The following is a 22,476-nucleotide window of genomic DNA, read 5'->3' as shown; positions in this document are numbered from 1 at the left end:
AAAGAAGGAAGTAACTTGCCTGCAGATAACATGATCTTGTATATAGAGAATACTGAACATTGCCAGAAACATCTCCTGACATTTGCAATAACATGGATGAGCCTAGAGAACATAATGTTCAGTGAAATCCACCACACAAAAATGATCATCAGTGTATGGTATTCTTTCTATGTGGAATCTGAAAAAAGGTGATCACATAGAAACAGAGAGTAGAATAGTGCCTGCCAGGAGCCAAGGGTGTGGGGAATAGAGAGATTCTGAACAAAGGTTCAAGCCTTCAGTTACAAGATGAGTGGGTTTGAGGAGTGAGCGTGCCGCATGGTGAAATACACCGTACTGTATACCTGACATTTGCTACGACCATACATATTAAGCTTTCTCAATAACAACAAAAAAGTAACTCTGCAAGATGATGGATATGTTATTTAACTTGGTTGTGGCAATCACTTCACAATGTACACATCTATCAAATCATCATATTGTATATTTCAAAAAAAAACTTACGCTGTTAACACAAAGTACATACAACTTTCATTTGTCATCCATACCTAAATAAAACTACGGGAAACATCCCAAGTGACAGGCTGACCCTTTCTCTGAAACCAAGCAGTTGAGGGTTAAGGTGAACACGAGATGAGACTCAAGCTGACAAGTGCCCTGACCTTGAACTGAAAATGTCCAGCCCAGATCAGCAGTTTGGACAAGTCTAAGAAGACCTGGTGACCAGCCAGTCACTGCTTCCACATACTGTCCTGGAGTCGATGTCCCAGAGGCATGAAAAGCTACCAGCTGTAAGACGCACCCTTTCCAGGAACGAGGCAGCCTGACACCACTGGCCTGGGTTAGTGTGGTTTCCCAGGGCAACTATCCATTCTCCCAGGTTTGTGGAGTAAGGAGACGAGTGCTGCCTGACTGGATGGCATCTGCACTAGCTCTGTGTGTGAAGCAGGGGGCACAGAAAGCTGAGGACAATGTCCAGTGGCCACTGATAACTGGCCATTAGCTACTCCAAGGTTCTGGGACCTGGTAATGTCCAGCAACAGCTCTAGGCCAATGGGAGTTGACCTTGATTTTTCTTTTTGAGAGAGAGATGGAGGGGGTGGGACAGAGAGAGAGAGAGAGAGAGAATCTTAAGCAGACTTGACACTCAGCACAGAGCCTGACAAGGGGCTCAATTTCATGATCCTGAGATCATGATCTGAGCCAAAATCAAGAGTCAGTCACTTAGCCATCTGAGCCACCCAGGCTTCCCAATATTTGCACACTTCTATCTGGGAAGAAAGGACAAGGTCTGCCCGAGGCAGAAATGGTGGGTCAGTGTGTTCATTGGCTCAATACCATGACAGTCTCACTGCCTGGCATGCCCATTGGCTCCTCCTGATGCCCATTGGGCAGCCAGCCCCTGGTTACTGCTGAGCACCAGCCCCTGTTTGAGTCTGGACCACACCATCAGGTGCCAAGAATATGTTCTGTTCTTACTTGGTGGTGATTAGATGGGTCCCCCAGGTGCTGGTCAGCTTCTCCAGAGAGTCCTGAATCCATGCGTGAGCAGGTTCTGTGCTAATTGGTCCCTCAGGGTGCACCAAGCACTACCTGTGAGCCGTGTCTACCTACTCCAGATGGTACAGGGCTTCTCCAGCCCTGGTTACAAATCTCCAACTGACCCTGCTCTTGGCTGCAAGTGTCACTCACTGTGGTTTTTCTTTTTAAAACCAACTCTATTTCCTAATAATTTCTGATTCTCTAAAGATTTTTCCTTGGGACCAAGAAGGAAGTTTCTTGAGAGGATACCAGGGATTCCAGAAGCCTTTTTTCATATTTTTGTAAGCACCTACTGTCATTGAATGTTGATTCTGTGTATCATGTATGTTTTAAATATAAACAGCGCTTTGATCATGTGGACAATTACATTTTACTCTGTGACTAAGAATCATGATATCCCTTTGGCTGTTATGTTTGAGGATGATAATTCTCTAATAGTATTTTTAAAAAGTAAACAGAACAACATGGAGAGTATGTAGTATAAGATCCACCTCTCTCCCTCTCTCTCTCTCTCTCTCTCGGTCTCTCCCTCTAACACTCTCTCTCTCCCTCTCTCTCCCCTCTGTCTCCCCTCTCTCTAACACTCTCTCCCTTTCTCTCACCCCCTCTCTCTCCCTCTAACACTCTCTCTCTCTCCCTCTCTCCTCTCTCCCCTCTTTCTAACACTCTCTCCCTTTCTCTCTCCCCCATCTCTCATCTTTCTCTTTTTTAAAGTATCAGATTTTTGGCTGAAATGTGTCAACATTTTCCACACCAGTGGGCACATTCCAGTGGGTGATCTGATTCCTCATTCTCAGACCACCCCTCATAACATGTCCTTGTAATGTTTAGTGAAAGCCAACACCCCAACAGCAATGCCAGCAAGTAGGTTGCCAAGCCCCTGACTTTATGCGGATGTCTGAAACTCTTCTTTTCTCATTAAAGGGCTATGATCTAAGCAGTGAAACATTTCCAAGATGCACTGTTTTGAAATCAACACAGTGGCCCCACAGGACACAATAATCTAGAAGGAGTCATGCCACCCCCACTTACAGAAGCTGCATGGATGAACCTGGGTCTGTGCTATCCCAGGTTTATCTTGGGGGAACTTTTGATTCAGCTGAAGAGTTTGGTGGTGATTTGTCTTTGATCGGGGGGGTGCTGTTGTGGGCCATTCTGCACCCTAAAGACAGGCCTGCCCCTCGCGCCCAGTGCATGTGTGTGAGGACCCTGGGTCCCTCTCAGCCAGTGCTGCCTGGGTGTGGTCAGTCTGGGAAGAAGACAGTGGACTTCAGAAGCAGTTCTCCCTTCTCCCCCCCCCCCCCCCCCCCTTCCCTGTCCCCAGACCCTGTCTGAGTGGGTGAGTGGGCTGTAAACACAATCAGGTCCCCCAGTTCTCCATAAGCCCCCCAACACCATGCTCAGTGCTCAGTGTGGTGGGGAGACCAGCCCTTGCCGACCAGGGCCCCAGGTCCAGTGATCTTGTGAGTGGGGTCTCAGTCCTGCACCAGGGAGGGGAGGGGTGAGGACTGGGACTTCTCTGCACATTAGGGGCAACTGCTTCTTCTGTGATGTCCCTGCCCCCCAAAGTTTTCCAGGACACAAATCTCCATTTTTATTACCAAAATAGTATTTGAAGTTCTCTTTCAAAGCGGGTCACACACATATTTGCGGGATGCTCAGAACAAGTTGAAACAGTGAGAACGTCTTTCCTTCACAGCAGGTTCAGAGCCTCACCCCCGGTGGCTGTGATGAACCAGACATTGGTCACCGAGTTCCTCATTCTGGGATTCTCAGAAACACCTCAGCTGCAAATGCTCCTCTTTCCTGTCTTCCTCCTCCTCTACATGGTGGCCCTCTCTGGAAACCTGCTCATCATGGTGGCCATTGGCTCCTGCCCTGCCTTGCACACCCCCATGTACTTCTTCCTGGTAAACCTGGCCGTGGTGGACATCCTCTGCACCTCCACGATCCTGCCCAAGCTGCTGGGCAGCATGGTGGCTGACAGGACCATCTCCTACGGGGGTTGCATAGTGCAGCTTTTCTCCTTCACGTGGTCTCTGGGAGCTGAGCTGCTGCTGTTTTCCGCCATGGCCTATGACCGCTACGTGGCCATCTGCTGGCCCCTGCGCTACAGCACCCTCATGGACTCCCGGGTTTGCAGGCTCTTGGCCGTGGCCGTGTGGACCATCAGCCTGGCCAACACTAGTGTGAACACCGGCCTCCTGCTGCACCTGCCCTTCTGCCATTCCAACGTGGTCGAGCACTTCTTCTGCGAGATCCCCCCTCTGCTGAAGCTCGCCTGTGCCCCGACACGCCTGAACGAGGCCATGGCCTTCACTGCAGACGTGATCCTGGCCTTGGGGAACTTCTCTGTGATCATGCTCTCCTACGGCTGCATCATCGCCAGCATCCTGCGCATCCGCTCGGCCTCAGGCAAGCGACGGGCCTTCTCCACCTGCTCCTCCCACCTCCTGGTGGTCTCCCTGTACTACTGCACTGTCATCTACACCTACATCCGCCCAGCATCCAGATACTCGTTGCACAAGGACAAGGTGGTGTCTGTGATCTACACTTCGGTGGCGCCCTCCCTGAACCCCCTTATCTACTCCCTGAGGAACACGGAGGTCAAAGCTGCCCTCCGGAGGCTGTTCTCCTGAGCTAAGGTCTGTGTGCCCAATGCCCAGGCCCCGCCACCTTCCCCGAAGGGTTTGGCAACAGGCAGTGATCCAGGGTGCAGCTTTCCCTAAAGTGAGATGTGTCCTAGTGTCCTGCTCCCTGAACGCACATCTCAATGTGCTGTGCGGCATCCATGGGGCCCAGCTGTGACACCACTGCACCCTGGGGCCCCAGGAAGCCCCTTATCTTCCCAGATGCTGGGTGTCCTGCCCTGTAGGGTCAAGGAGACCTGTGTGGCAGCTCTGTGGACTGAAAGGCACTAAATAGATTAAAGAAGTCATCAGTGTGGACATGGCCCTGTCCCCAGCCCTGGCTACCAATTTTCTCTCCAACATGCCTGTGCTCAAGGCAGGGGCTCAAGGCACGGGCTTTAAGTGGGGCCCGTGCCCCCCCACCCCCACACTCTCGAGGCTGTCTCGAGGCAGAGCCAGTGAGGGTGGCAGCTTGGGGGAGGATTTGTTTTTAGGAGAAGAGGTTCTGCCTGGAAACAGAGTCTCCAAGAGTTGTCTTTAAAAAAATGTTAGCACTTTTTAGAGTGATATTCTGACAAGGCTTTTTCAAGTCTGGAATATGGAGATGGTCATCAGTGTGGGAGGTGAACCAGGGTGGCTGTGCCCTGCCGTCTTCCGTCACAAACCAGGAACCTGTCAACCCTGGACCCGAGGAGGTTTGGGTTCCAGAGAATTTGGGCACCAGGGGAGGCCTGAGGGAAGCGAAGCTCCTCGTGGCCCAAACACCCCATTCCCCCTTGAGATCTAACTGTGCAGGGCTGGGACGGGGTGCAAGAACATGTGTAGCTTGGAAGCTCGTGGACAGAAATGGTCCTTTGATGGAACAGGGCTGTGACCCCCACATGCTCTGTCACCATGTTTCCAGGCCCGCCCTCCTCCACGTCGCCTTGTCTATCTCCCTCTACAGACTTTAAACTCTTTGAGGACAAGGACAATGTCCTGTTCACCTTCTTACTCCTGCACCAGGGCTGTTTGTCTAAATCAATTCACTTGCAAGCATTGTGCACCAGGCACATGGCAGGAACCCGGTAAATACCAGCTGACAGAATGGACCAATCATCCAGGGATGATTTCTACCAATTAGAAGTAGTTTTGGAAAGGCTGCACAGAAGCATGTTTGTGACATGGTTAGTCAGGGGGACAGTGACCATTCTCTTTATTTTTCCCTAATTGGAAATAAACTTCACGTTTATGAGGTTTACAGAACCTGTGGAACCTGGGCAGAGCTATCAGGATGGTGGCCAGGGGCAGAGTTTGCAACACAGTCCTGGAGCCTCCAAGCTTTGCACAGGACGCAGGAGGGTGGCTGGTCAGCACAGCCATGTTGGGACTGGCTGCAGCCACAGAGGTGGCTTAGCCTGCCTTGCTGCTCGGACCACAGTGGGAGACGGTTGCCAGAAATGCTCCCAGGGATAAACTCTGGGGCCAGAACTCTGCAGGAGAGGCGCCAGTTCCCACCCTCGGGTTGAGGGAGGCATTCTGCAGAGGGGAGGGTCTGGAGCCACCACGGAGGACCCCAGGCCCAGGGACCCCCAGCATGACTCACACCCTTAACTCGTATCTGCTCCTAGGTTTTCTGTTGCTCTGTGTGGTAGGGATTCTCTGAAAAAGATCCATGGGGTTTCTTATCTTTCCAAATGTGTATTTCATGCTAATAAAATTGGAAAACAAAGACATTTAAAAGGAGAAAGTAAAAAAGCAAAGCCTTTTAATTTCATCCAAAGGCTGGTGTGAACAATTTTTTGTTTGCCTATGTTTGCACATATACACAGACTTTAATAAATATAGAATAACTTTATACTTATTATTTTATAAACTGTTCCTTTCAGTTTAAAAAACACTGTGTAATCCTTTCCTTCTCATTCCAGGTTCTCCCAAATTAGTTCACATTGGAAGTGTTCACTTTAGTTACCAGCGTGTATACACAGGTTCAGAGGCTCACCAGTGCCTCAGACACGTGTGCTAGAAATGTTGGCCTTCTCCCTCTTCTCAAGCCCCTGTGTTCAAATTATCAGCAAGTCTTTTGTTCTTTTCTTACTTCAGAATAAAATGTATGCATATTTAAGGATTTTTGGAAAAATTTGAATTAAAAAGGATACAGTGGGCTGTTTCTAGACTGTCAGTAGCCCTCACATAGATACCAATTACAATCTCCTGAATAAATATTTTTTAAATGTCACAACTCTTTCTAGCACCTGAGAGTGACCTAAACCAGGAAAATCTGGGTAGGAATAAACCTCGAACGAATGGAGTCACTGTAAATATCTCCTGTATCTAAGCTCAACTGCTAATGAATTCAGAGCACTTATGACTCATCACCGGGCCATAGACCTGTTGGTCCAAGGTCTCAGAGGACAGAGATTGTGGCTGCCAGGCAGATGGAAATTGAGGATAAATGTCTCAGAAAAAGTCAAGAGCTTCTGGGGGTGGGGAAAGGTCTTCCAGCCATTGGCTGATACTTGAACTGTGCATGAAAAGGGGGCCCTGAAAGGAGACAATATCTGGCAGGCTCTAGTGGCTGATACATGAGCTACTTCTCATCATGGGACAGATGGAGTTTGAAATTCAAGTCCTCCCACATTAGAGGGGCTTGGTAAACACCTCAACATCTCCATTAAAACCCAAGAAGGGCCACACCTAAGGAATAAAGACTATGTCACAGGACCAAAGGTTTACCTTAAGACTAAGATCACTCAAATACAAATCAAAACCATAATGATGTGTCACCTCACACCTGTCAGAATGGCTCACATCAAAAAGACAAGAGATAATATGTGTTAGCAGGAATGTGGAGAAAAAGGAACTCTCTTGCACTATTGGTGAGGATGCAAACTGGTGCAGCCAGTGTGGAAAACACCACGGAGGTTCCTCAAAAATTAACATACAACTACCTCATCATGCAACAGTTGTACTTCTGGGTACATATCCAAAGGGATTGAATCAGAATCTTGTAGAGACACCTGCACTCCTGTGTCCATCACAACATTGCTCATAATAGGCAAGATGCAGAAACAACCTAAGCATCTGTTGGTGGATGAATGGATAAATATATGGCTCATATACAGTAGAATACTATTCACCCATGAGAAAGAAGGAGATCTGCCATTTATAAAACTTGTATGTACCTTGAGGACATTGTGCCAACTGAGGTATGTGGACAGAGAAAGATACATACTGTATGATATCTCTTATGTGTGGAATCTAAAAAAAAAAAAAAAAAAAAAAACAAGAGAAACAGACTGTAAGGTGAGGATTAGCAGGGGCTAGAGGGTGTGGGGTAGGAAATTGGAGAGATATTGGTCAAAGGGTACGAACTTCCAGTTATAAGATTAACAAGTTCTGGGGATCTAATGTACATCATGGTTATTATAGCTAATAATACTATTTACATACTTGAATGTTACTAAGAGAGTAGATCTTAAATGTTCTTACCACAAAAAAGAAATGGTAATTATTTGACATGATGGAGGTATTAGCTAATGCTCTGGTGGTAATATTTTACAATACACAAACTTTTCAATATACAAACGTATAAAATCAAGAGGCTGTACACCTTAACTTATAAATGTTTTATGTCAATTATATCTCAATAAATCCAGAAAAAATAAATTTAAAATAATGAGGGAAAAACTGAGGTCAAAACCAAAACAGAACTATCCTGACAAAATAAAAAGTAACCTCTAACAAACAAAACTAAGCCTCCATAAGATCCCCCAGTAATTTAACTCCACTAGAAGAAAAAGTCATCAGTCTTCACATGAAGGTAACATAATCGGAGTCTTTGTGAAGTTTCATTTACAAGGTCTAGTAGTCCAATATTACACATACAATAAAGAAGGCATGTGACCAAAGACAGACAAAAACACAGTTGATACAATTAGACCTTGTGATGACCCAGATGTTGGATTTATCAGACAATTACTCTAAAGTAGCTATTTCCTATGTCATGGTTGCTTCAAAGATTTTCTCCCTTCCTCTCTCTCCTTTTTCTCCTTCTATTCTTACCATTACACGTGTGTTTCACCTTCTGCACTTGCCCCACAGCCTGAGGATAGTCTGCTTTTTTGTTTCAATCTTTTTCCTCTCTGCTTTGCGATTGTTGAAAATTCCACTGATTTATCCTGTAGCTCAGATATTGTTTTTTCCACCATGTCCAGTCTACTAGTGTGCCCATAAAAGACATTCTTCATTTCTGTTACAGTGATTTGTATATCTAGAATTTCACTTTTGTTCTTTCTTGGGATTCTACCTCTCTGCTTACATTGCCCACCTATTAATTAGAATTGTTTTAAATTCTTGGTCTGATCATTCCAACATCCCCGTCATGTCTGGTTCTGATGTTTGTTCTGTGTCTTCAATTTGTACTTTTTGTCTTTTGATATTCCAGTAATCCCTTTTTCAGAGGCAGCTATGATAGAACGGGTGAAGGGACTAGTGTAAGTAGGTCTTAAGAATGTGGTCATGATGCGGAGGCAGGAAAAGCCTTCTGCAGTCCTACGATCAGGTCTCAGTCTCTTAGTGAGTCTCTGCCAAGGGTATAGGCCATAAAAGTCTCCGGCTCCTGTCTGGCTTTGGTGTCCATGGCATTCCATTTCTATGCACCTCGGTTTTCAATTTCCATCCCATACAGTCAATTCCCCTAGCATGCACTGAGTCTCCAGACAGCATCAGGCCCCATTCTGAGGGGCCAGGATTGAGTGTGAGGGAACTAGCAGCTGGACCTGGTGGGGCCTCCGTTAAGAGGGTCACCCAGGAGCACGTGAGCATGCTTGTGGCTCAGTGACACGTGAAGTGTGTGTTCCTCTGAGAAAATCAGGTACAACTGTGGTGTCTTAGCCTTTCTAGTCTTCAATAAAATATATTAAATGAGATTTAAAAAAACAGCAATAAAACAGCAATAATGTAGAAATTCAACCTAAAAATGCCATCTTCAAGCCAGTGAACTTCACCTAGGAGGGGGAGGGGGAGGCCCTGGGGGCAGTGAGGTCACTCACTGATGATGGGAGGGTCAGAGCATTTGAGGGCAACGTGGTTTACAGGCCGAGAAGCTGAGCAGGGTGTTTTCCGTCAGGAGGGTCAGAGCAAACTCAACAACAGCACCAGCAATCGCGTGTTCCTCCCCACGTCAAACATCATGCTTCTACGAGATAACCCATATTTCCCCAACTTCCCTTGAGCTTGTATGAGTACATATTGTGTCTTCAGGTCCTTTACCAGATGGTACTCATCTTCCATTCACGGCCCCACCACCACTGACCTCAGACGTGCACTGCTGTCTGATCAGCACCACACTCTGAAGGAGGATGATTAGACACTCTGTGCAGAGCCCCCACCTCAGGGATTTTACTGTCCAGGGCAGGGGGCTGCCTTTACACAAACAAAAACAAAAACAAAAATAAAAAACAAGAAAAGTGATGTCCTTGAAGCTCTGTAAGTGTTTGATATAAAATACCTAGATTCCAGGGGCACCCGTCAGGGACTCTAACCTCTCATGTAGGGCTATGGGTGGGGAATTGCGATGTCAGAGGCAAGTGGCCTGGGGCACCTGGGGGGCTCAGTCGGTTAGGCGTCCGACTTTGGCTCTGGTCATGATCTCACGGTTCGTGGGTTCGAGCCCCGCCTCAGGCTCTGTGCTGACAGCTCGGAGCCTGGAGCCTGCTTCGGATTCTGTGTCTCCCTCTCTCTCTGCCCCTCCCCTGCTCTCTCTCTCTCTCTCTCTCTCTGTCTCTCAAAAATAAATAACATTAAAATTTTAAAAAAAAAAAAAGAAAGCAAAGGGCGAGAATAACATATTCTTGGCAAAGCAAGAAGGGTAGGCTTCAAGGAGGCAGTTGGGATGAGGGGCCTTCACAGAAGCAGGGCATGTGACAGGAGACTGCAAGAGGGCCAGCTGGGAGTGAGCTGCGTGTGTCTGAGACCAGCCAGCCAGAGCACAGTGACAGGAGACAGGGGACAAGAGTAGATGGGGAAGAGTCGGAGGACCTTCCAGGAGACACTTCCGTGCAGCCAAGGGCATGCGAGAACAAGGTGAAGGACGTCTGCAGAGAGTGAATGTTCGCGCAAGATGACCCTTCAAACCTTGAGCTGTGAGGGGACGTGACTTGCAGGCAAGATTGTTCTGCCTTTTTGCTTCTTTGATTTAATATGTGACCAGTGAGGGAAGGAGGCAGCCAGGAGGGAAAGTTCACTACGTGGGAGAGAGGGCAGAGCAGAGGAGGAGGCCTCTGAGGAGTGGGAGGGGGGACACCCAACGCAGAGCAGGGCCCAGGCCAGGATGGTGGAGAAGCCGAGGTCAGAGGGTGAGCAACTCTGCCAGACACCTGGAGGGCAGGGCCCAGCACAAGGGGTAGGCTGAGTGGGCCCCTAAGCCCCTGTGTGTACATCCCAGCAGAGTGGTGGCTGCAGGAAGCCTGGGTTGAAATGCAGTGGGGACTGGGCACGCCCTCTGTCTCCCCAAAGCTTGTGCTCTTACCACTCTACACTCTCACCTCCCAAACCATGTGCCCACCACTTCTCAAACACTGAGTCAGAACCGGTGGCAAGCCTCCACTGGGTCTCCAAATTAATCTTTATAACAGCTCTTCGAGGTAAGTTTATCCACACTCTATGAATGAAAAACTTCAGGCACCCATCCGCTAAGTCACTTGCCATGGTTTCTCCCTCCTGTCCACTCTCGTCAAGCTCCCCGGCGTCTGTTTTGTCTCTGGCGTGAAGGCAGAAAGCCCCCACTGCTGTGCAGTCTCCCCAGACCGCAGTGGAGGGGGTGATGAGAACAGCGCTTCTCTGTTCGCTTCTCAAGGACCCGTGTGCCAACTGCACAGCCGTCCTGGCTCCTCCTCTCCCACCACACCCGGGGGCACCGGCCAACCTCCTCAAACGTCTCGAGACGTGGCCCAGCTCCACTGCCTCTACAATTTCTTCCTTGATTCCTACAAAACTGTTCACTTGTTGCCTTCCCTACAGCCCGGCCTCGATCTACTTCCCACGCTGGCCTCGGGAGGGTCTTCCGCAAAGCCACAGGCCGCCATGCCCTTGCTGCATTTTCATCCCTCTCGTGAGGCCCTGAGCTCCTTGCTCAGGCCCTTAGCTCCCCGTGGATGGAAAGAGGGAGGCAGGAGGAAGGGAGCTCCGTTAGCTGTGTGCCCAGGAACCTTGCCAGGCCCCTCAATGTGTCACTGGTTCCATTGGCAGCACTGGAACCAAGTTGCACTTTAGCTGAAGACACACGATGTTCCACAATCTGTTGGCTACGACGCCCATTAGATCCGGCAGGTTGCTCGTCTGCTGCCAAGTGTCTTCACCGAGGTCAGCTAGGGTGTGAGGACCCCTGGGCACCAGGCAGACCAGTGGCCAGAGTCTCTGCAAGGCAGGTGCTTACTTCTCATACGTGGTGACTGCCGTGTCCACATCCACAGTAACAGATGTTGTCCCCACTCTGACCAGGTCACCTGTACCCTAACCTCCACTCCCCCGGCTGAGCTCTGCTGGCCTCTTCTGGACTGGACCTCCATGTGCCTCTATCTCCAAGAGAGCCACAATCCTGTGTCCACCCAGCAGGCAGGACAACATAGCCGTTTTGTCTGTGGGGTTTGTGCCTAGTCGGGGTTGGAGACACTGTCCATTGGCAAACAGACCACCATGATTCTGGGTGGACATGTCCCTGGGGCTCGGCATGAGGGCGGTGGCAGGAGAGAAGGTGGGACAGTAGCAAGGCCCCAGGGCGGCGTATGGCAGCCCCTCGGAGCACTGAGCCCCACACTGGGGTGGGTTTAGCGCCCATCCCATACACTTGCTTGAGAATCGGCAACACGAGAAGAAAAACTTGATTAGCTTGGAGAATTTTCTCTAAAATCCAAACACTGCTTACGGAGCAAGACTTCCCTGCCAAAGAGTGGCTTCACCCTGAACTGGCCTCTGGGCTTTGCAACCCTGGGACTGGCCCAGAATCACCAGCGTCCAGCTCGTCTCCCAGTGGGACAACCCCTGCCAAACACCTCATGCTGAAGAGGGTGCAGGCACGTGGAATATTACTCAGCCATGAAAAAGAATAAAATCTTGCCATTTGCAACAACGCAGATGGAACTGGAGAGTGCTGTGCTAAGCAAAGCAAGTCAGTCAGAGAAAGACAAATACCCTATGACTTCACTTGTGTGTGGAATTTAAGAAAGAAAACAAATGGGCAAAGGGAAAAAGAGACAGAGAGACAAACCAAGAAACAGACTCAACTACAAGGAACACACTGCTGGTCACCAGAGGGGAGGTGGGTGGGGTGGAGAGTGATGGGGATTCAGGAGCCCACTTGTGGTGTTGAAAACAATTAAACTCAAACACAGCACCCCACACCCCACTCCAGAGAGAATGCCTCTGTGGGCCTCCCTTCTGGCCTTTCCCTCCGTCCACTGTTCCCTCTCTTCCACTTTTCCCCTTTTCTCTCAATTTAATTCACTATAATGACACACTCACAGGGGAACACATTCCCCCTGGAAACCCAAACATCAATAGCCAGAGCTGAAGGCCCTCGACCACCCCCAGCACCACTGTCGTGTGTCGTGTGTCCACAGAAACTGCTGCCTGTGTATTCACGTGCCTGTGTTTATACAGAGAATTATAGCCCCTGCCTCATAATTTTCTTGTTAGCAGCAAGATATGCTTCTTGTTCTATAACTTGCCATTTTCAGTGTCTGGAAGACGGTGACTCGGAGACCTTCATCCTACCTGACGTGCTGCCCTGGTGAGAGGCGCCATAGCTTGGCCATGACCCAAACGGTGGTCTTCAAGGCATGCCTCATTGTTGCTGTGGTTCAGGCTACAGTGAGGACAGGGAACGTCCACCACAGGCAACACCACGTGCCGGGCCGCAGACGCGGTTGCCGGGGCCGACAGCGCGGATGCGGAGTGACCACTTGAGAGCTACAGCATCTCCGTTTGGGCGCCAAGAAAGTTCTGCACCTAGACAGTGGTAACGGTCACATGACATCAAGAACGTCCTCGGTGCCGCTGAGTTGTTCACTTTAAATGGTTAAGGGGCACCTGGGTGACTCAGTTGGTTAAGCGTCCGACTTCAGCCCAGGTCACCATCTCTCAGTTTGTGGGTTCAAGCCCATGTCAGGCTCTGTGCTGACAGCTCGGAGCCTGGGGCCTGCTTCAGATTCTGTGTGTCCCTTTCTCTGCCCTCCTCCGCTTGCGCTCTGTCTCTCTCAAAAATAAATAAACATTAAAAAACTTTTTACAAAATAAAAATAAAATAAAATGGTTAAAATAAGGACATGTGGGTGGCTCAGTTGGTTAAGCATCTGACTCTAGATCTCAGCTCAGGTCTTGATCTCACGGTCTTGAGTTCAAGCCCCACACCAGGATCTGTGCTGGGGAAGAATCCTACTTTAGAAAAAATGTAAAATGGTTAAAATAGTAAACTTTATGTTATGGGTATTTTACCACAATAAGGAAATGTAGAAATGCTGTGGGAGAATATTAAGTCACATACCCTTGAATAGATACAACCTTTATTTGCAAATTCTTTGTTCTGTTTTTGTTTTAATTTTTTTTAATGTTTATTTATTTTGGGGAAAGAGAGACAGAGCACCAGCGGGGAAGGGCAGAGAGAGAAGGAGACCCAGAATCCGAAGCAGGCTCCAAGCTGGAGGCCCAGAATCACTTGTGGGACAACACTCCCAGCCTGGAGGCTGTGCGTGGGGCCACGTCCAGCTCTGCTCTGCCATCCACAGGCCCGTGATGTGGGGCGATCCCCCCCTCGCTGCACCTGCTTTCTCCTCTGTACATGAGGGTCAGCACCATCTCCTCCAAGGAGACTTCCAGTGCTGTGTTTCCACAAGGAACCAGCACTCGGAGTGTGCACTTGGCATTTCGTTGTCTGGCAGACATTCCCCACCACAGCCCCGTAAGGAAGTAAGTTCTTGTCTGCTGAACCTCGAGGAGGGACAGCTAATGTCAACACCTCTTGTCTCTGTCCATAGTGCTACCCGCTCTGTGCTGCAGCCACCGCCCTCAGGTTCAGAGGCCCCCAGGACTTCTGAGTACCTCTAAGTGACAGGATCTGGAGCTGAGTCCCAGTGGGTTTACGAGTCCCTCACTCGCTGCGTCACACAGCAGCCTGGCTCTTTAAAACCAGGCCACCCTCGGCTCCGGCTACTGTCCCCCATCCTGAGCACAGGAGGACCCAGACAGTGTCTGCACAAGGGGATGTGGTTTGTTTCTTCTGAATCAGTCCCAAGGGGACTCCCTCGGCAGTTTAAGGACCATCTGCAATGTTTCCAGGACTTGAGAAGAAGCTTCAATCTGCCAAAAAATTGTTTAAGTGGTACTGTGTATTTATTCTTGATTGTGAATTTCTTGCTATAGTTGGAGAGATTCACTTTACAAAATTAGTGGAATACAATGACTTAGATCATGAAAGTTTTTATTTTCTAGGTCATAAGTTATTGAGCAGTTTTGAATTTTAAGGGGTTTAATCAGCTTCAGTGTTCACAGAGAGAGCAGGGCAGGGAAGGGAGTAGGGGCTAGGACTCTGTGGCTGAGGTCCACATACATGAGTTCTGCAGCTCAGGGCAGGTGCAAGGGCAGAGATGTGCCCCGTCCTCTCTGGACCACCAGCAGACGCCTCCAAATATCTGCCAGGAAGGCAGAAGACAGCACGGCTCTCCTCTGAGGTGGGTGCTGCCACACTTGTCACCTCTCCTGACCCCAAGGAAGTGAGACAGGCCCCTGGTTGCTCCCATCTCCCACTGGCTGACGCACCTTCAGTCCTGGGTTTGCGTGTGGTCACGTCCGTGGTGGCCTGCTGCCCCCCAGAGCCCAGTGCCCTTAAGTTCTGCCATTTCTGTCTGTCTGGGCCACGTACCCTGGCTGTGCCCTGGGAGGGTGTCGTGTGCAAGTCTGTCCTGGACATTAGGGAGAGTTTGAAAGCAACTGGCTTCTGCTTTTTGAGGGAATGTGTTGTTATGATAAGTTGCAATTTCATAAACCAACAACTGACCACACACTGTCCAGGCTCAGTTCTTCTGTGGCCGGAAAGGAGAGCAGAGTGGGAGTTTTCTGCGTCTTCACAAGAGCGGAGGGTTTGCCCTACGGTGCTTCTATGTTCCCACTGCTCTCCTCTGACCCTCAGACTTCGGCCTCTGCTCTTCTTGGGCCCCTCATGTTCACAGCACAGCCCAACCCAAGGGCAGCAGATCAGAAATAGCTCATTCTGTGCACTTTTCTCTTTTCTGCAATGGGAAAAGCCTGAAAGGGTCTGACTTCAGGTCCAGTTGCCAGAATGATGTATTTAATGACACTTTCAAGAATGTCCCTATTAACACCACATTACTGCACAGAGCAGGAGCAGTATCTTCCTTCAGAAGATAGAGTGGCTACCCCATGCTTGCTGGTCTTTCCAACATGAAAATCCCTTGGGTTGTAAAAATGAGGATGCTGGGACCCATTCACACCTGATATTCTAAGCAGAAATATTTTTCTTAAGACTGGGTTGCCCCTGTGAACTTGGGGAAGGTTTGTACCTTTGCTGGACAAAGTCATCATTAGAACAGTGACAATACAACATGTCACCCGTTTGTCATAGGAAACCCTTTAAGAAGTGCTTTACTGACAGACTTAATTGGCAGACCACACAAGGCTGGGTTGTCTCTGGTTCACAGTGTCCTTCCGTTCAGGCAGATCTGGGCTTGGGATGGAAGAAAGAGACTCTCCCACTCAGCAGTAGGTAATACTGTCATCTGATCTGCAATAGGATTGCCTGTCTGAAAAGGGCCCCTGTGTCTGCACGTGTGAAGTATGCTTGTGGGGGGTGTGGTCCTGATACTGGGTCCAGTTAACAGGACGCTGTGTAACCCCATCCACTGGAGCAACTGTGTCTTTCTGAAATGTCCAGCCTTCTCCATGAGCTTGACATTCATGCACTTGTCATTTACAGGCTCATCCTTGAAATATCTCTTGTGTCTGTTTTCATACAACAAATATGATTAGGGAATATGAAATACATCTGCAGTTGTGCTAAGTTCCAAAGGGCCAGCACGGAATCAGCATGGACAACGGCTACGGACAAGGTCACCCCTACAGAATCAGTTGATGCTGCCTTGACCTGGCCTTGGGTGTATCATTCCCAGGACTGGGCAGTCATAGGGGCAGAATCAGCAACACTGTGCTCTGGGAAACCCCTTGATCTGCTCCTTCTTTGTGTGTCTGCCCTGGAACCCTCAGCCTGGGACCTCCTCCTTGCTTCCAGGACTACCTGAACCACCACTGGCCTTCCTCTTCTGGTCTTGACTCTGCCCACCAGCCTGGACCTCGTGTCTGTCCCCATTGGTGACTTACTCTCCCACCTGACTGCAGACCGCCCTGCCCTGAACCTGGGCTCCTGCTTCCCCCGGCAGCAGCCCCTGTCCCCTAAGCAGAGCCCAGGCTCCATGTTGGGGTCTGACGTTCACTTAGGTGGAAGCTCCCATCTGGGGCAGCTCATCAGGGGATGTGCAGAGGTTGGGGGACCAGGCAGAGGGAGCAGGATAGGACACTTTGAGGGAGAGGGGAGAAGAGCAGGGGTGAGGCTGGACACTCCCTGGCCAGGATGGGACATGGGGACACTTTAAGGCCCACTGTGGATGCTGGATATCATGCTCCTGAAGGGCTCTAGCAGGGACAGGGTGAGGTCAGACAATCACTGTGGGAGACCACTGCACCAGGCAGGGGCGTGGGTAGTCCTGAGCACAGGGGTGTGGGGGGCGGGGAGGTAGTCCTGAGTGTAGGGCCGTGGGGGGTGGGAGGTAGTCCTGAGTGCAGGAGGTGGAAGGGTAAGTGCTCCTACCCGTTTCCCTGAGAGGAGCTTGTTAGCTGGTGATGCCTGAGTCTAATGAAATAAGAAATTTGGTAAATTCGGGAGAGTCTGACATATGAAGGTATCTTGACCAGAAAGAGTCTGGACAGACCAAAGCCCATGAGTAATCAGATGCTGGTGACACAATTCCCGCTGCAGGGCTTCTCAGAAGTGCTGCCGTTCCAGGCTCTCCTCTTCATTCTCTTCCTCTGCCTCTACACCGTGGCACTCTGTGGCAACTCCCTCCTCGTGGTGGCCGTCACCCTCAGCTCCAGGCTCCACACCCCCATGTACTTCTTCCTGGCCAACCTGTCTGTGCTGGATCTTGTCTGCACATGCACCATGGTGCCCAAGGGATCCTGGTGGCGGAGAAGAGGAGCATCTCCTACTGGGGCTGCATGGCCCTGCGTGGTCGTGGGCGGTGGCAGGGGAGGTGCTGCTCTTCACTGCCGTGGTCTACGACCGCTACGTGGCCATCTGCCAGCCACTGCACTACGGCTCCATGATGAGCCCCAGGGTGTGTGCAGCGAGGGCTGGAGTTGTGTGGGCATCAGCATGCTTGGCGCTGGAGTCAATGCCTGCCTGATGTCACGGTGGACCTTCCATGGGCCCAACGTGATTGGCCACGTCTTCTGTGGGATCCCTCCTCTGCTGCTGCTCTCCTGCTCCTCCACATATGTGAACAACATCATGGCAATTATAGCTGACGTCTTCTTTGTCATGTTGAACTTCCTGCTCACCATGGTGTCCTACGGGTTCATCACGTCCACCATCCTGAGGGTTCGAACAGCCGAGGGGAAGCAGCGGGCCTTCTCCACCTGTTCCTCCCATTTCATTGCAGCCACCTTGTACTACTTTACCATCATCTACACCTACCTGAGCCCTGGCTCCAGCCACTCCCCAGGGACGGGCAAGGTGGTGGCTGTGCTTTACTCCACTGTGAGCCCCACCTTGAACCCTCTCATCTACAGCCTGAGGAACAAGGATATCAAGGCAGCTCTCAGGAAGATCTTGATGCACATGGCCAAAAATCTGTAAATGGGCAGTTTCTAAAGTTCGCGTTCTTTGTTGCTCTCTGACCCCTGACTCTTATGTGTCCTACCTGTTATAAATACCCTCTTTCTATGTGAGTTGCCATTGACACCTTCAAAACAGTTTTGTTGAGGAAATATTCCTCTGTGGATTCTCCACAGCATCCTAGTGAGATGTGGCTTTCGGCCGCCTGTTACTGAAAGTTTGCAATTCCCGGAATATGACACACATTAACACATAACAGATGCATTGGTTCCTTCTGAGATCCCTGGGATTGCTCACCAACCCAGAGTCTCTGCCTATGTCTTATTGACCTTCAGGAGGTGGGAGCTGGCTCAGTTCCATTAAAAGTGCCCCTGTATAGCTGCCCAGAGTTCTGCTTAGGCCACGTGGGTCTCGGTCCTGAACCGCCGAGGATGTCTCTCCTACGATAGTTGCTTTTGTGTGCCAACCTGACTGGGCCGCAGCACACCAGACAGCTGGTCAAACATTATTTCTGGGTGTGCTTGTGAGGGTGTCTCTGGAAGAGATGAACATTTGAACGGGAAAACTGGATAAAGAAGACTGTCCTCACCAGCAGGGATGGGCATCATTCAGTCCAGTGAGGGCCAGAATAGAACAAAAAAGGGAAGGAAGAGTATACTTGCTTCTTTGGCTTTCAGACCCAGAATCAGACTTACATGTTGCCCCCCAACTTACAGGCCTTCAGACTTGGACTGAATTAGTCCATCAGTTCTTCTAGGTCCCCAGTTTACAGATGGCTGGTAGTGGGGACTTCCATAACTGCATGAGCCAATTCAATAATGAGCCTCCATACGTATGTATATGTGTATTGTACGCTATATTGTATAATGCCGTTCATGTAATTACACATATATTAGTTATACTATGTTATACACATGTGTGTACGTGCATATTATGTATATGTGTGCGTGTGTGTATAAATCATCATAAGCCCAGAAGTATGTATATCTCCCACTGGTTCTGTTTCTCCAGAGAACCCTAAGACATCCCCCTTCCCATCTAATGATGGCCCTGGAATCTCTGGTCCAAGGATAGGATAAGAACCTCATGACCCAAGGCAACATGCCTCCTTGAGTCTTGTGGACACATTATTCCTGCACGGAATGCTATTTGCCTGGTTAGCTCATGCTCTTTTCACATCCCAGCTGCATGTTAAATCCTAAGTGATTTCCCCCTAACCAGACTGAGTCAGCTCCCTCCACCGTCTGCCCTCCTAGTGCCTTCTTATTTCCCTTAGAGCTACTCATTCAGTTGATTACTTAATATTTCTCATACTGGGTTTCATTAAGAGAGGGGCTATAGTTTGTGCTCACCATTGTATCCTCAGCAAGAAAACAGGACCTGGAACACAATAGGTGATAACTAAATGACACGTGATCCACAGGACTGTCTTACTTTGCACATCTATTCAAGGTGAAGATGCACATATCTACTATACAACAATTTCACTTCTGTGTGTACAACACAGGGTCACAGTTGTTTATTCCATCACTTTGTGCAGGAGCAAAAAAGTGGAAACTACCTAACCACCCGCCCATGGGAAGATAAATTAGCAAGCCATGGATTCATCACACATTTATTATCATCCCAAATCCATACATATTAATGTGGATACACATCACACGTGGACTGTCATGTTGGATGTGCCTTTTCCACAGGGACACACAGCAGAAGCATAATGTCAAGTAAGGAAAGCAAGTAGAAAGTGACGGCAGACAGGTGGCAAGCATTGCCGTATTTGTAAAAATATTGAAATAATACATCGTATTGTTTACTAAAATAAATATATGCAAAAACATATGAAATGATGTTCAGTCTTCAGAATAGCAGTCACATCTGGGGTGCAAGGAGGGAGAGAGATTAAATGGGAAACTTGAGTTGCTCTGTGATGTTTTCTTACACAGAGATATAAAACAAATGTGGCAAGAAGTCAGCATCTTGTTACACGTATACATTTGAAATTTCACATGATTAAAAATAGTTTTAATTTTACTGTTAATTTTTACTACTAAAAAAGGAATCACTTGGAAAGCTCATTAAAACCTAATGAATCAGAGTCTGCATTTTAACAGGCTCCCTGGGTGATGCCCGTGTAAACCAAGGTGTGAGTACTCCTGATCCAGGGTAAAAGCATGACTTTCCTGTATTGTCATGGATCTGATACTCTCCCTCAACCCAGAGAAAGCTGAGGACCCCCTCAACTAAATTCCTCCATTTAGCAGATAATTTTTAATTTTCACTCAGCAGAAATACTCATATACTGTTTGTTTAAAGAGAAGTTGCCAGTATCGTAATGTGAGGTTTCAGAGGTACCCTTCTTAGTAAGTGTAGGCAGCTCAGCTGGTTGGCAAGTGTATCGTGTCCCCCAGAACACCCCTCTCAATGGCCTGCAGGCCATGGGTCATCTCCCCACTGCAAGGCCCAGCCACAGGCAGCTCCCAGAGGCTCCATGAAGGTTATGTTTCACTGCTGTGGGAGGGTCACCACACGGCACATGAGTCCCTCTGTGACCAGGTCCTGATGTACCACTGGCAGCATGGTCACGCTGTGGGAAGGCTGTAGAGGATCACACACTGCTTCAGATGGCAACGCAGTATTTGAGCTCTGAAGATAGTATTACAGGGAAAAGATTTCTTCCAAATTCTATCAAAATAGAAATCACAGGAATGTTTCCAACCACCATCCAGCCATCTGCATTTCTATCATTCTCATCTTGCCTGACTCCAAAAGATAAATGAACCGGCTACAGAATGTTACACAGCACTGGCAGCTTGTGACTCAGCAGGATCAAAACAGTTTCAACTGGGCCCTCCAGGCCACTTTAGTCACTTAGAATTCATCTCCCAATTTTCTTAATGTTTATTTATTTTGAGAGAGCAAGCGAGCGAGAGAGCACAAGCAGGGGAGGGGCAGAGAGAGAGAGTGAATTCTAAGCAGGTTCTATGCTGTCAGCACAGAGCCCAACATGGGGCTTGATCTCACAGACTGTGAGATCATGACCTGAGCCATAACCGAGAGTCAGAGGCTTAACCGGCCGAGCCACCCAGGCACCCCTAGCCAGGCATTTATTGATGGAAATTTGATTACTTCATTTTTGTTATAAAAATGCTACACTTGGTATTTTCATAAATATTTGAGCACTGGGTATTTATGCAGAACACAGTCTGGGAAGGGGGATGAATCTTGGAAGGGATATTTATGAACACTGACAAATTTTAGTTGTTCACAAAATACAAACAATGTACACATGTATTAATTTCCCCTTCTCTTCACCAAAATTTCCAATCTGAAAGTGAAATTTTATTTCATCATTGATGTAATCTGCACTCATTGTTCCTCCTCTGTGACATGTGTTTGCCCATCGTCATGATTCATAGAGACTTCACATACTCCGTGGAGGATGCAGAAGGGCTGTAGGTCAGATGCGAGGCCAACTTAGCTGCAGAATAAAGACTACTCTAGACAACCCCAGGGCACTTACATGTAACCTCAAAAGCAGCAAACAGATCAGCAACCCATTAGTTTCCTGCCAGAAAAACTACAAAAACAGGCACAGCCCTCTGCACTGGAGAAGGGCAGGGAGCACTCTACACTGGGCAGGGACAGGGAGCACTCTGCACAGGGGAAGGGCAGGAAGCACTCTCCACTGGAGAAGGGCAGGGGAGTGCTCTTAACCGGGGAAGGGCAGGGAACACTCTGTACTGTGGCAGGGGAGGGAGCACTCTGCACTCTGCAGGGGAGCATTCCACACTGGGGAAGGGCAGGGAGCACTCCACACTGGGGAAGGACTGGGAGCACTCCACACTGGGGAAGGACAGGGAGCACTCCTTACTGGTGAAGGGACGGGGAGCATTCTGCACTGGGGAAGGGACAGGGAGCACTCTGCACTGGGGAAGGGATGGGGAGCATTCCGCACTGGGAAAGGGACGGGGAGCATTCCGCACTGGGAAAGGGACGGGGAGCATTCCGCACTGGGGAAGGGATGGGGAACAGTCTGTACTGGGGAAGGGATGGGGAGCATTCCGCACTGGGGATGGGACGGGGAGCAGTCCACACTGGGGAAGGGACAGGGAGCAGTCCGCACTGGGGTAGGGCAGCACAGATGGAGGAGCCCTGCATCCTTCCTCTAAGTCCCAACCTACTCGGGCTGCTCAGCTGACATCCTTACTCTGCTCCCCATATATCTTCCAGGTCTCCTGTCCCATACTCAGACCCCCACACCACTGCCTGCCTGCTCATTTCTCTCCCTCCTGACCCCAGGGATGCCCTCCTGCTGCACATCTTCCCCCAACCTCCAGGCCCCAAGGATATCCAGTGTGAGTGGGATGGGAGGGGAGGGTGGGACAGGTATGGTCAGGGTGAGGTCACGGTGAATGTGGTCAG

The 22,476-nt window shown here is 49.3% G+C and overlaps 2 protein-coding genes and 1 pseudogene across 2 annotated transcripts in view; 2 read left to right on the top strand and 1 right to left on the bottom strand.

Annotated features, from left to right (window-relative positions):
- The first annotated feature begins 2,943 nt into the window (after positions 1–2,943).
- LOC125933081 (olfactory receptor 13G1-like) lies at positions 2,944–4,181 on the top strand. The gene has a single exon (XM_049645951.1). It carries the CDS (start codon positions 3,273–3,275, stop codon positions 4,179–4,181), a length of 909 nt encoding a protein of 302 aa, XP_049501908.1. The 5' UTR covers positions 2,944–3,272.
- Positions 4,182–16,985: 12,804 nt separating this feature from the next.
- On the top strand, positions 16,986–18,075 carry LOC125933080 (olfactory receptor 13A1-like; annotated as a pseudogene).
- Positions 18,076–20,556: 2,481 nt separating this feature from the next.
- SCART1 (scavenger receptor family member expressed on T cells 1) overlaps positions 20,557–22,476 on the bottom strand; it is a 19,726-nt gene continuing 17,806 nt past the window's right edge. The window contains 3 exon segments of the mRNA XM_049646036.1: positions 20,557–20,649; positions 21,816–21,952; positions 22,066–22,148. Of these exon segments, the coding sequence (XP_049501993.1) occupies positions 20,557–20,649; positions 21,816–21,952; positions 22,066–22,148 (313 nt within the window).

This window comes from Panthera uncia, chromosome D2, assembly GCF_023721935.1.
Source record: "Panthera uncia isolate 11264 chromosome D2, Puncia_PCG_1.0, whole genome shotgun sequence".
NCBI classification, from domain to species: Eukaryota; Metazoa; Chordata; class Mammalia; order Carnivora; family Felidae; genus Panthera; species Panthera uncia.
This window is presented reverse-complemented; position numbering and strand designations above follow the sequence as displayed.